We start from the raw sequence: 13962 nt of genomic DNA, 5'->3' as shown, positions 1-13962 counted from the left end.
GGGATGTAGTAGACACATCTACACGACGGAATACCATGAGCTACTGAGACATGTAACAACATGGATAAACCTCAGAAACATCACATGAAGTGAAAGAGGCCAGATACGTAAGACGGCCTGCTGTACAGTTCCACTTATATGAAATTTCTAGAAAAGGCAAAACTAGCAACAAAAGCAGATGAGTGTTGACCTGGGGCTGAGAGTAGGTATTAGGATTAAGAAAACTTTTTGTGGCGATGGGAGAATCTCAAACTTGACTGTGATCATATTTGCACAACTGCATACATTTACTAAAACTCATTTATTTGTGTACTTAAAAATGGGTGGATTTTATGGCATGTAAATTATACCTTAAGAAAGCTGTAAACATGCAACCAAACATAACAGACCTCTAATCAATGTATTGAGAAGAAAAAGGCACGGAAATCGCTTTTCCAGTACATAAAATGTAAATCATCTCTAGATTCTATGGCTCATCTGGTGTACTTAAAATAAGTTTCTCGGATGAGTGCCTGTCAGTCAATCAGAAATTCACCAGTTTCAATGCATAGAGGAAATGATGAAGTGAGGCGGGAGAAATACCAGGGATCTCCTTAAGTGGCTCCAGGCGAGTGGAGGTGGCCAGACACGGGGTAGTAAGTGAGAGGAAGGCTGGGGAGGGCAGTCTTGCCGTGGCATCCACCCTCTTGCTGATGGTCAATGGTGACTGGACCAACTGCACAGGTGGGTACCCCTTCCTTCCTCAGCACAGGGTCCATGTCTCTCTCTTGATGCAGGGCCACCTTTTTAGATAGATGAGCCACTCCTAGGTCGAGGACTTCTGGGCCTGTGCATTCCTTTGCTGGAACTCCCGTGAAAGCAAAAACAATCCCCACTTTTCAAAATTAATATACAGACTGCCATTCAAAATCACAAATGGTTGGTGGGAAAAAAGTGAGGAGGCCAGTCCAAGTGGGGAACTGGAACACTCACAGGCCCAGAAGGGGAGAGAATTAGGACATGGAAACAGGCTATTTGGAAGAAAGAGCCCAGACAGAAGGGAAGGTGACTGGGGTGGGGGTGTGTGTCTGTGGGTGGCTAAGAGGGAGGGGAGGCTGAAAGGGCCAGGAGCCTGGGTGTTTACATTTGCTTTGAAAAACAAGCGGGGACCATCTGAGGAAGAGACAAACTCAAAGCAATGATGCTTGAGTCAGAAAGAGGATGGAGGCCATGACGTTGTTAGGTCTAAGCTCCAGTCCAGGTCATGGCGGGAGATGCTACTGAGGAAGCAGCGGACGGCTCCTCTGCGGGCTGATGAAGTCCATCCTGGCCGCCAAGCCTGCCGACACCAGGGCACACCTGCCTGAGGGACCGGGCCCTGACGCAGCTTCATGCACGGGGCGGAAACAGTCGCAAGATGCCACGGGCCAGGCACAGAGCAGAGGCCACTGGAGACCACAGTCTCGATCTGTACGCAACACCTCCAGCCCACACAGCGCTTCACCTGCCAAGCCCAGACGCTACCCACCAGCACATGGAGGCTTGGCTTTCTCATGATGGGAGAGACAGGTCTCCAGGTTTTGTCTTTAAAGGGCCTACCTATCCCATTTCCCCTCCCTCAACCTCATCCCCCAGAGCCCAGATGCTGTGCTGGATCAAACGTTCATGTTCAGCGTTCCAAAAAAAAAAGTTGCTGTGTCTTATATTTTTGTTGAGGACTGAGGGGAGAGGCTAAAACTCACCACAGGAAGTGTAGGCTGTTCCTCAAAAGTATAGGCTTGTAAGCTGCCTCTTCTGCTGGAATGATTCTTATAAAAGAAAAAATAAAAGAACGATAATAACCTTAGGTCTCTGCTTTGTCTTTGAATGGCAGATAAGGTAGCAGGGTGGGTATGATGGGGCAGAAGAAAGAACACCCACCCCACCCACTCTCAGCCTCACTCAACACCACGCCACCCCCGCCGATGCCTTCCAACTTCCAGCTCACACTTGTCCCTCGAGTCCTAGACTGTCTCCTGGACACTTTCTCTTGAAGGTCTAACAGAGAACCCTTTATTGTGTCCAAAACTGGATTCAGCTTTTCCCTGTCCACACCCACTCAAACCTGTTCCTTCGCAGGTATTCCTCGTCTCAGTGGGCAGCAAGGGAGGCCAGCAGCTGCCCTAGGCAGACATCGGTCAGCCCCCGATTTCTCCCCTTCCTGTCCCTTACAGCCGGGTCAGTTACCAGATCCTATGCATTCTATTTCTTCACTAGCTCTCAAATACATTTCCCTTACACTTTTTTTTAAACTTCAGGTTTTCATCCTTTATCACCTTGGCTATTACTATGGCAACATCCTAACAGATGTGCTTGCTGCAAGTCTTATTTGCTTAAATCTACTCTCCATACCCCGTGCTGCAGCCAGAGAGCGTTCTGCAGCGCAGATTTCATCACATCATTCCCTCACTCCGAGCCCTTTGATGACTTAAATTCACTAGGATAAAACCTACAGCACAGAGCACAATGGTTAGTGAGCTTCCGGACCTGGCTCTTCCTGCTGGCTGCAGCCCTCCAATCTCACGACCCACCCTCTGGACATTCCAGATTACTTGTTTCCTGGAACTCGCATAATTTTTCTTTCCTTGTGCTTTTATATGCACGCTGTTGTTGCCATCTGAAATATTTTAGTTCTGTTACTTAATGACATTAAAATTTATAATATATGTATAAATTAAGTCAGAGGAGCCTCTGTAGGGTTGTTTACAATAACAAAGAACTGTAAACAATCTAAAGTCCATCAAAGGACACTGGAGAAATAGCTTAAGGGTTACTTGCACAAGGGAATGATGTTTGATTATTTTGTTGTTGTTGGTTTTAAAAAGAGCACACCTATATTTACTGAAATGGTCCAATGTCTATGATACAGTATGTTAAAAAAAGTAAGTTACCAGAAAGTGCGCACAAGATGATCTCAGGTTAAAAAACTGATATACAAATATGTCTGTGCATGCATGTTTATGAATATGTAGAAAATGTTTAAAACTATATATGCCAAACCCTTAATGGCAATTGAGGGAGCACATGTTAGAGGTAAAATGGAAGATTCAATTTTTACTTTATAGACTTCAGTACTGTTTCAATTTTTAACCATGACCATATAATACTTTAAAAATAATAAATTAATTTTTTTTAATTAATATGCACATGGTATGAAATTCAAAAGGTACAAAAGATATATGCCCTGTTTACCCTGTTCCTCTCTTCAGAGCCAAGCAATGTTACCAGGTTTAGTTTAGTTTTCAAGAAATATGCTACACATATTTATGCTCTGTCATGTAAATAATTTTATAAATTGTAACGTACCAAAAACACTGTTCGGTACCTTGGTGTTTTCCACTGAACAATATCTCTTAGGGATTGTTCCATACAACATATACATTCAAAGATGCTTCATTCTTTTCAATGGCTGCATGGTATTTCACTGTATGGATGCCACCTTTTACTTTTTTTTCTTTTACCATCTTTATCGGAGTATAACTGCTCTACAATGGTGTGTTAGTTTCTGCTGTATAACAAAGTGAATCAGCTATACATATACACATATCCCCATATCTCCTCCCTCTTGAGTCTCCCTCCTACCCTCCCTATCCCACCCCTCTAGGTGGTCATAAAGCACCGAGCTGATCTCCCTGTTTTATAATTAAAAGAATAATAATAACAGGAAGAAAGGGAATAGGACCTTATGCGATTTATCACCAGCAAATCAATATAGTTTATCCTTTAAGTCTTTGACCTTTCCCACTCCTCTGACCAAAAAATAAAATGAAATGAATGGAAGATAGAATAGACGGATGGAAGAAAGGAGGGGAAGGGAGCAGGCAGGCAGACCTGCTCTTGGATATTCACACAGGCATTTACACAGAACTGTCTACATTGAAGCGTCTTAAGGGAGGTGCTAGAACAGAAGTCAGCAAACTTTTTCTGTTAAGGTCTAGATAGGAAATATTTTTTATGGGCCAAGCGGTCTCTGCTACAACTACTCAACTATGACGATCTAGTGTGAAAGCAGCCACAGGCAATACTTAAACAGATAGGTGGGCTGTAGGATGAAGATACTTTAACCAGCATATAACCTGCAGGCAGTCAGCCCTCCATATTTACTAACTGAATGAAAAGCAAGGAATTGCAACTGGAAATGACCACAGCATCCTCAGATGCCTCTTTGTCTTCCACTGAAAGGTCTCCCTTGATAAGGTTAGAGAGCTAGCCACAAGGACCTCATCAGGGCAGTGTATGTTGGAGTATTTGCTTCTGGACCCCACAGACAGCAATTTTTCAAGCAGTTACTGGAGTGAGAAGGTCATCTATCTTCTTGTTTAGTCAAAGTACATCAGCTCTTATTCACATGTGTGTTGGTGACATGTGTGGTATAGCTGAGAAGGAGAAACGTAACCCTAAACACCCAGGACCCACCCTGGCACTCATCAGCATCATCAAGACAAAATCAACACTACTTTGTAATCATGCCTAAACACAGCAACATGTGAACACTGTCCAAGCCACAAAATACCAATTATCTCCCTATCCTGGCAGATATAAGTGACTGCTGCTTTTTTTGCTAAATATAGCTTTAGAGTCGGGACAGATAAGATTTGAGATACCCAATCACAGAATAATCTCTGTTTCCTGACAGCATCCAATGCAGGGCAAAGTCCTGCTTCCTTAAATCCTCCTCAAAATTGACTAACATGAGCCCAAATCCTTTAAGTCTTTCCTAACATACTGCTACTGAGACACTAGTGGTGTGTTTTCCCCTTGCTGAAATGAGTAATAAACCCAACTTGTTCAATTACAGGTGTGTTCTTGGCAGCCTTTGGCTGGAGGGCACTGATTTATGTGATGGACATTTAGACTCCAATGACCATTTGGATTTTCCATGACTCTGCCTCATACTATTAGTGGGGATATTTGAAAACGGCCGTGCTGTAAAGTACCAAAGTCCCTAACACATTATTACGTATAACTTAAGACAATTTTTTTCTCGTCACAAGAAAAAAAAAAAACTTGTGAAGTGTTGGATAGTAACTAAACTTATTGTGGTTATAATTTTGCAACATATTTATAAAATCATTATGGTGTACATCTTAAACTAATACAATGTGTTATATCAACTGTATCTCAGTAAAACTGGAGGAAAAAAGATAACATTCAGTCTTTAGACACTGAATGGAATAATATATAATACAAAATCCTGAAGCTCCAACAACATCTAAGACCATCTTACTGAGCTGGATACTGGCTGGCCAGTGGCTGAATTTCCATAAACAGTGAGTCTGGCATTCAATTCTTCTGCAAGATTAGTCTGGACGTCCAAGTTATTTGATGGTGGAGATGAGGGGAAGGCCTGATGGATGTACATGGTGGCTTCATCCTCTCTTATAACTTCCCAGTTCTAAAATGAACAGAATAAGCTTAAGCCACACATACCTTAATCTACTGCTGTAACATATGTCTATCAACAAGAATGAGAAAATGATTTCTACCTCGGAAGACTCTCGGCTGTAAACACTTTCTGTTTCCTCAGATATCTGCCGCCTGGTGGTGAATGCACGCTGGGCTTGCAGTTGAATGTTACCATTCTCAGCATCTGTTAGGTTGTCCCTGTATTAGAAATGTAAAAGCCATCACCCACGTCTGAAGAGAGTTAAAGTGATAGTCAAAAATTCTGTTTTCATTAAAAAAAAAAAAAACTATATTAGATCAGAATTTATTGTTCTGGGCCAAAGGTTGCTTCAAAATGCATAGATTTAAGTCCTAGGCACAACGGTACCTGCAAGAGTACCTTATGGAGTTAAAGTTTTTGTGAAAATGTGTAATTCCTAATATTTTCATTCATCACTGTGCCTAGGATAATGTCTCCCCTATGTGGGCACTCAAAAAGTATTTGTTGAATGAATGAATACCTGAGAGTTTCATAAATAATTTCATTATATTATTACTTCACCGTGTTCTTACAAGAGTAAAATTTAAAGTAGCTCCAGAAAGTTCATAAAACAGAAGCTTTAAGAGTTACATATACATCTTTATGAATCAGACAGTAACATTTTCCAGAACTGATCTTTAGCCAAGAGTAGATTTCCCATGTAGGAACGCAGAGGGCAGAAGGAAAGACAGTGTAAGCACACTATAATTAAAAACTTGATAGAGTACAGATTAAATGGTATCTATCTGCTTTTGATCATATACAGTAATGGACCGCTTCTGAAAAAGGACAGTAATAAAGGCGTGTCTGAATCTAGGAAAGGTACGGTTAATCAGACTGAACACCCACTCCCCAGTCATTTCTGAGTTATACTGTTCTAGCTAGTTGTGTTTAATATAGCCAGACCATAAGATCTAGAATTTTATATAGATATTTAATAATAAAATTATTGTTCATTTATTTAATGCCAGATAAGCCCAGGATAGTCAGAAGACCAGTTCTTACTGCACTGTTGCTGGAGAAAACATAGTGGTCCTAAGAGAATGCCTTACACTTTTTTCCTCCTAAATAGTTTATTTTTGCTGGCTGAAAACAACATCAACCACAGTGAAAAAAATGTGATTCTGCTCAAGTCAGGCTTGCCATAATACTGAGGTATACAACAGGAGGATGTTGCAGAAATTTATCGTGCTTTCAGTCTTTCAATCTGTACGCCATTCTACAGAGATCAATGCCTCTGTGACACGAAGAACTTGGATCATTAATTTGCTTTGGAAAGATGTGAGAAGGGAAAATATCTATGAAAGTGCTTGGACTATATCAGATACAAAATACCAAAGCCAAAAATTAGAACATTAAGGGACAAATCAGAAAAATTTTATGTCTGTGTCAAAAAGAAGAAAACTAAAGAAAGACTTCATAAGGTTATAAGGAAGGATAAGTGGAAGGATATTTGATAATAAACATGAATAATGGAAGAATTTATAAATGTTATTTACAAACATACAGTCTGATGATAATAAAAGAAAAATGTCACTGAGGAAACATAAATCAGAATACCTCAAAGGCCATTCTGTCCTTGATTTGGGTACATTGGGAAGTATGTATACATTGACCAGATTGGCAAATGGGTGTTTAACAAAAGACCTTATTATCGAGTCCTTTCAATTTTATAAACAATTTACACTTTAAAAATACTGTACTGTAGAAATTAACATCTCATTATATTTTAGTATCAAACTACAAAAAAATCTCCAAGATTTTCCAAACTAGTCTCAAGAGAAAAACGTTTCTTTTGTGGCTATAATTAAAAACAGAAATAACTGGCAACTTATTAAAATAAAGAAGCAATTAGAAGGGTGGTATTTGTGACTCAAATACTTTTTAATGCTATCAAATCATTTTAAAAAAGAAGCATCCATGATAGTATTTTTAAAGCCCTGGGCCATAAAAATCCTAGCATTCTTGCAGTTTTTGGATCCCCACACTATTATGAATCCATTTGAGCCATTTGAGCCATGACTTCAAAATGAAAACTAGTGGTCCAAAAGTATTCAGATTACAAACATGAAAGTCATCACATACTGAAGGGTTGGTCTTTTCCACTGTGTTCTTCTAGATTCATGGTTTACATAGTAGGTCCTTCCAAGAATATCCTGCCTCTCTTCCCATCCTGGAGGTAGAGGGGAAGGTTCTGGTTGCTGCTGCAAATGGCAAGCAGCATCTGGTTGGTCCAAAACCACCCAGCCAGGCTGAAAAACAGAATGGTAACAATTAAGTGTGTGCTTAATTTTTTTAACCTTATAAGTTATGTTAGAGGAAGTTTTAAAAGAGATTTAGCACACGCAGTTCCAGAAACTATGCAAAGACAGAATTAGCACATTGTCAACTTGTAAGACCATAATAGGAATATCTTATGATAATGAAGATTTTTTTTTTTGCAAAATGATAACATTTAAATTTTGCTTGAAAAACATTGTTTTTGAAAAAATTTAAAACATGTCTAATAGGAGAAAAAGGACACAGAAAACTTTCAAATAAACAAACAGCACTGGAAGGCACTAAGAAATTGAAAAGCATAGTTTAACCTTACTCTATTCTCTAACTTATAAACAGGGATAATATCTTATTGGGCATTGTCTCTCCCACAGAGAAAGCACCTTGTTTATGGTGGAAATAAACAACTCTCTGAAACCTGAAAAAAAAAATCACTGGATGAAGGTCAAATATGTAGAGGCATGACAGGGAAGGGCAAATGATTTAGAAATAATTGAGTGATGGAAAAGACATGATGATTCTCTGGTCTGACTTTTCTCTTTCTCCTCTGGACCATGGAAAGGCATTTTGGTCAGGTCATAAGACAGTCAAAGAAAGAAAGTTTTGTTTTGTTTTATTTATATGCTAGGAAGGCATTGGAAATTTCCTCTGAGACTAGCAAGGGGCAAACATACAAAAACCCTTAGCTAGGGTAGTTATAGAGTAAGGAATTATTTGAAAAGGATAGCGAGGGTTAGTGACATGCTTTCATACAAGAAACCTCATAACAGAAAAGGCAGTCAGTAAAAGGTTCTGCTAAACATCAACATGGTTAGGAAGCACAAATACACTAGTGATGAAAACTTAAAAATTCTCCTAAAGGGACACAAAAGAAGACCTGAATGAATGAAGAGACATAATGTGATCTTGGCTAGGAAGATTTAATCTCAGAAAGGTGTCAATTCTCCCCAAGTTAATTTATAAAGTTGCCAAGATTCCAATAGAACTACATTATGGATTTTTTGGAAAATAACAAGGCAAGGCAATTTTCAAGTTCAAACAGAAATAAAAACAAGCAAGAATAATCAGCACAGTTCCAAAACAGTAGAGTGAAGATTAACTTTATCAGATAAAACATACCACAAACCACAATAATGAATAGAATTGGAAAACTCAGAAAGAATCAAATTTATAGGAATTTAGTATATGATAAAGACATTTCAAATTTGTGAGAAGATAGGCAAATTACTTAGAAAAAAAGAAAAAAAAATCTGGGTTTCTACCTCATACCTTATAACCAGAATGTTACAGATTAAGCAATATTTAAAATGTTAAAAAGTAAAACCAAAATGTATTAGAGCAAACCTGGGGATATTAAAAAAATATATTCTAAGAGTGGAGGAGCCATTAAGTATGACATCAAACCTGGAAGGCATAAAAGAGATTGAGTGATTTGATTACAACCCCCCAAATATGTACATGGCAAAAACTACTAAATCAAAGTTAAAAAAAAAAAAGGCAAGCTGGGGAACATATTTGGTACCATAATAATAGGTAAAAAAATCATTTCCTTAATATATAGAGAGCCTTTTGTTCTAGACATTGGGGATCTAGCACTGGAGGACAGTTGTGTGCCAGTCAGTTGACGGCTTAGAAGATGGAAGAGAATGCTTCTATGTTGGAAGGTGGGTTCTGAAGAGGAAGGGTCAAGGAGAAGAGCTGGGAAGAAAAGAAATGTTTTCTGGGAGAAAAGGATAGGGGTTTCTGCAGCAAGGTTGGTTTCTTCTGGCTAGCTCCAGTGGGAAGGTTAGAGACTGAGGCAGAAAGGAAGGTGAGGTGTAGGAGAGAGGAAGATAGAATTATTCTGGGAAAAGGAATCTGGATTGGAAGTAAAACAGACTCCTTTTCTTTCTTAGCCTATTTTCTTCTTTATATCTTCTATGGGAACTGATATCTCGTTAATTTCTTTTCCTTCTTTTTATTGCCCAAACTCCATTCTCTCTCCCTTCCCTCTAATCCCTTACTTTTTCTCTCCATCAATGTTTACCTTCCTTCTCTCTCTCCTTTCCTTTCCTTTAAATGATCATGACATAGGATCTATATATCTAAAAATTTGTCTTGCACACATTAAATCACATTTTACTTCTCTGGTCTCAATTTCAAAAGTGTTAGAGTTGAACTTTTATATTTCACGCTCTTGAAAAAAAAGACTAAAAAAATATGGTCACTGATTATTTTTCTGCAGATTAATAAAATTTATTAATAAACGGGTTCTCGCTTCTGCTGTGAAGGATTATGAAAATATTCAGAGCTTGGAAAATGGTACCAAAAATATTTCTTTAAAATCTTCTTAAAGACTTCTCTTTTTTTTTTTTTTGCTGTACGCGGGCCTCTCACTGCTGTGGCCTCTCCCGTTGGAGCACAGTCTCCGGATGCGCAGGCTCAGCGGCCATGGCTCACGGGCCCAGCCGCTCCGCGGCATGTGGGATCTTCTCGGGCCGGGGCACGAACCTGTGTACCCTGCATCGGCAGGCAGACTCTCAACCACTGCGCCACCAGGGAAGCCCAAAGATTTCTCTCTTAAAGGTCTACTTATTGAATTTATGTTACCCAAGTAAACTTGTGAAGAGGGAAAAAAACTAAGTAAGGGCCTATTTTTTAAAAACCCGTTTCAGTTCCAAGAGGAAGTATAGTTACACATTTGAACATTGTTTAGAAAGAATGAGTTTTCATTTTCTGTCGAGAATGCCTCCCTATTAAACATGTATCAGCTAATATTCTTCACAAAATAATTTTCTAAGTATCAATGTATGTTACTTTATTACTAACCTCAAAGCTAATATGCAACTGCCCACAATTTAACAGAGTCAAAGTGCAGAAAGAAAGCATTTAAAATTTAGAGGTACAACAAACATTATATTATACGGTAATTGTGTAAAATACATACAAGTAAACCTAAAGTTACAAGGGGTGCAAAAATCAAATATTACACAATTATCTATTATAGCCACACTTTATTGTACTAGGGCATACAATGCCTAAGAGTGAGCCTCTTCTGAAAATTACAATTGTTTTCTTTAAATGGTAGGATTTTATATATTCAGTCACAAACTAAATGTCAAAGACAAGACTTCTCTGGTCATCAGCTACACAGAAGATAAATAAGCACAGATTCATGTGTTTGAATTCCTAGGGCCTTTCATAAATAAACTCCTACATGCTTACATCTACTGAAATTATAAGGTGCATTCTGAGGGAATTCAAACATTGAGACATGAGACCACAAAATGAAGTGAAGCAGCTCTACCCGCAGAAACTGAACTGTGAATAAGGTACCTGTGATACGTGCGTGTGGGCAAAACTTGGAGCAGGTTACCAAATAATGAAATGCTGTTAAAAATTTTTTAAGTTACTAAATAAAGAGTTTTCTTTCTTTACAGCAGACATCCTTCATTTCAAACAGAATTCCACCATTCAGGTTTCCCTGTGCACCAAAATGCCAGGTACAGAAAATTCTACTCAATAAATTTCTAAATTAAAAAAAAAAGACTGTTATATGACAAATCAGAGAAAAACTAAAATGAAAAACAAGGTAATCAAATAACGGAATTAGACTTAAGAGAGGATACCAAGTTCTCTGATTGCCAGAGTAAGGGCTAACTACAGTCTATGATTTAAAGAAAAATAGTTCTTTCTTTCTGTTATTATGAATACCCCAACAAAGTAAAGTCTCATTAGTGCATATAAAAAATTCCCAGAAAGCTTTGTTGCAAAAGCACTGCTTGTCCTCGAACTTTCTTTCTCAAGACGTTTGGGTGTGTGATGCAGAGCCCAGCACTGGGGAAGGGTCCCTCAGCCTTACAGTTCTGGAGACTTCAGCAGACCTTGATCAAAGAGGCATGACTGTTGAGGAAGCCACACATACAAAACCCTCCAGAGCAGACTGAGGCCAGCCCACTGGGTGCTTTCAGTCAATGTGGTAGAATAAGGTGCTATCTTTTGATGATAAGGTTCCTTCAGTGGGAACCTCAAGGGGCAAATGTTTTTGTTCCCTTTTCAGCTCATGAATTTTTGTGCTGGAAGAAACATCAGAGGTCATCTGGTACAACCCTGTCACTCTGTAAAGGAAGAACCTGAGGTCCAGAGAAGGTCAGACACTCACATGGTCACTCAACTCACAAGCAGCAGAGCTTGCAACTAAGACTCCAGGCTCCAAATCCCTGTCCAATTCTATTCCAAGTACATACTCTCTGCCTCTTCTTCACGCACCCCAAAGGCCCGTGGTTCTGCCCAAATCCTTGACTGGACTTCCTCTTATTCTGTCATCCGTGAAGATGGTTAAATTCTTCTGGCCTCCCATAAATGTGGCTTTTTATTAGATGACTTATATTCTCTCCCCCTCTCTCTCTTTGGCTCCTCCTTTTCTATGAGCCCTCCTGCCCACTCCCACCCCAAGCATGATAGGAAAAGTAACAGGAATTATATTTCATAGAACAGTTCCTAAGTAGTAGAGCCTCCTCAAATATTCCACATATTTAACTTACAAATACTAAATTGTGTTCTTACTTTAATGGGGGGGGAAACATGACATCGTTTTAGAAAACTCTGAAAAACTAGAAACAGTTAATGACTTAATTACAACAAATGCTTTCATTTATAAACATTACAACCTCTATTCCCTAACCTTTAAGAATGCCATCAGTAATGGCCACTCATTCTACAGAAATATCCTTAGCGGAAAGAAATGTTTAACAAATTCTTGGGTAAAATAAACAAATGTCCAGGGAAGTAATTTTTATTTCACACATTAACTTCATTTGAATAGTTATTTTTTCTTCGGAGTATAGTAAAATAAGAAATTAGATATTTTCTTTTTAGTTTAACCAAATATTTATAAAATCTCACCTCTAATTCCTCAGCCTGTTCTGTGTTATCTTCTTCTGAGCCACTGGTTTTAGGTAAGTAAGTCATTTTTAATCTCAGATAACCTTTAACTCTTGATTTGTGACTGTAGAAAAGAAAATAATAATTCACAAAATTTTAATACTAAGAAGAAAAGCACTCATTTAATAAGAGTTTACTGAACATCTACTAGCTACTAGAGGAGATTCAAAGACAAGTTCCAGTGCAGAAGATATTTAAGAAAAGGAATAGATGGTGGAGAAAAAGGAACATCCATAAATAAATAATTGTTATGAGATAAATAAGGAACTATGGAAGTTTAAGTGAAAGATCAGAGAGAATTTGAAAGAGAAGTTGGCATTTGAGTTGGGGCTAGAAGACTGGGGAGGATTTTGATCTGTGGCAGTGAAGGGAAAGGCATATGAGTAGAGAAGAGAGCAAAAACAAGGAAATAGATGGGAAACCTGGGTTACAGTTAAGGAAATGGCAGTAGCTGAGATTGGCTGAATTACAGGATACATAAAGGGAGTGGAAATGGTCCAGCTGATGAGATCCATGTGAAATAAGAGAACGTTTAGATTTTATTTTGCATAGAATTTTGGGAATAGGGAAAGTCATCCTCAGAGATGTGCTTTAGGGATAATAATCTAGCCATGTTGTATAAGATGACAGAAAAGTGGAGAGCAAGGATGGATAACTGCCTGAAACCTAGTGTCTTCGACAGCTGTTTGAATCTGTCATACGTTAATTTACCTCACCTGTTTTCATATTGTATCTTGTATCACCTCTTTGAATAATGAGTTGTCTAAGTTAAGGGCTGCTGCCCAGTGTAGTAACATTTAAGGATTTTAAAACCTGTCTTTCTTAAGCTTCTAACTGAAGACCTAACTCTGTCTATTGCCCCCACCAAATCTAGCATCCTGTTTACTTAAGAAATCCTTGCTTGTCCTAGCTTTCTGTATAGGTTTTTTGGGTATTTTTTAAAAATAGATTTCAGTTATGTAATATGACATAAAAGTCCTAATCTTTTATCCTGTCTTCAAGAGATACTCCCCTACCCCACCTCACCGCCAATGCCTCCCTTAAGCTTTTTCCCAGGCCACTAACGTGACTCCTGTCTCCATAGTTAAGGGGGTGTGAACACTCTCACTTGTTATAAAAGATGGATACAGAAAACTTACTCAGATAATATTTTATAGGAGAGTTTCTCCACAATGATAGGTTTTATTATGTTTTTCCAACTAGGTAATATGCCTGTGGGTTTGGGCTTAGTGATGCTCAAAAAAATCTAAGAATGTAGTTGGATAAAGCTTTTTCTGCACTTGCAGTAATACCCAGTGCAGACAGAAGATGTGTTTTGA

At 38.6% G+C, this 13962-nt stretch overlaps 1 protein-coding gene across 3 annotated transcripts in view; it reads right to left on the bottom strand.

The window, feature by feature from the left end:
* Positions 1-13962, bottom strand: part of NEDD4 (NEDD4 E3 ubiquitin protein ligase) — a 179342-nt gene that overhangs the window by 32515 nt on the left and 132865 nt on the right. For all 3 annotated transcript variants that reach the window (XM_032623873.1, XM_032623871.1, XM_032623872.1), the window contains 5 exons: positions 12605-12707; positions 7529-7695; positions 5505-5622; positions 5246-5413; positions 1722-1787 (listed from right to left, as the gene is read on the bottom strand). In XM_032623873.1, coding sequence (XP_032479764.1) covers positions 1722-1787; positions 5246-5413; positions 5505-5622; positions 7529-7695; positions 12605-12707 — 622 coding nt within the window. The remainder of the gene's footprint in view (positions 1-1721; positions 1788-5245; positions 5414-5504; positions 5623-7528; positions 7696-12604; positions 12708-13962) is intronic.

Source organism: Phocoena sinus, chromosome 2, assembly GCF_008692025.1.
Source record: "Phocoena sinus isolate mPhoSin1 chromosome 2, mPhoSin1.pri, whole genome shotgun sequence".
NCBI classification, from domain to species: domain Eukaryota; kingdom Metazoa; phylum Chordata; class Mammalia; order Artiodactyla; family Phocoenidae; genus Phocoena; species Phocoena sinus.
The sequence above is the reverse complement of the archived record's forward strand: the minus strand, read 5'-3'. Positions and strand labels throughout refer to the sequence as shown.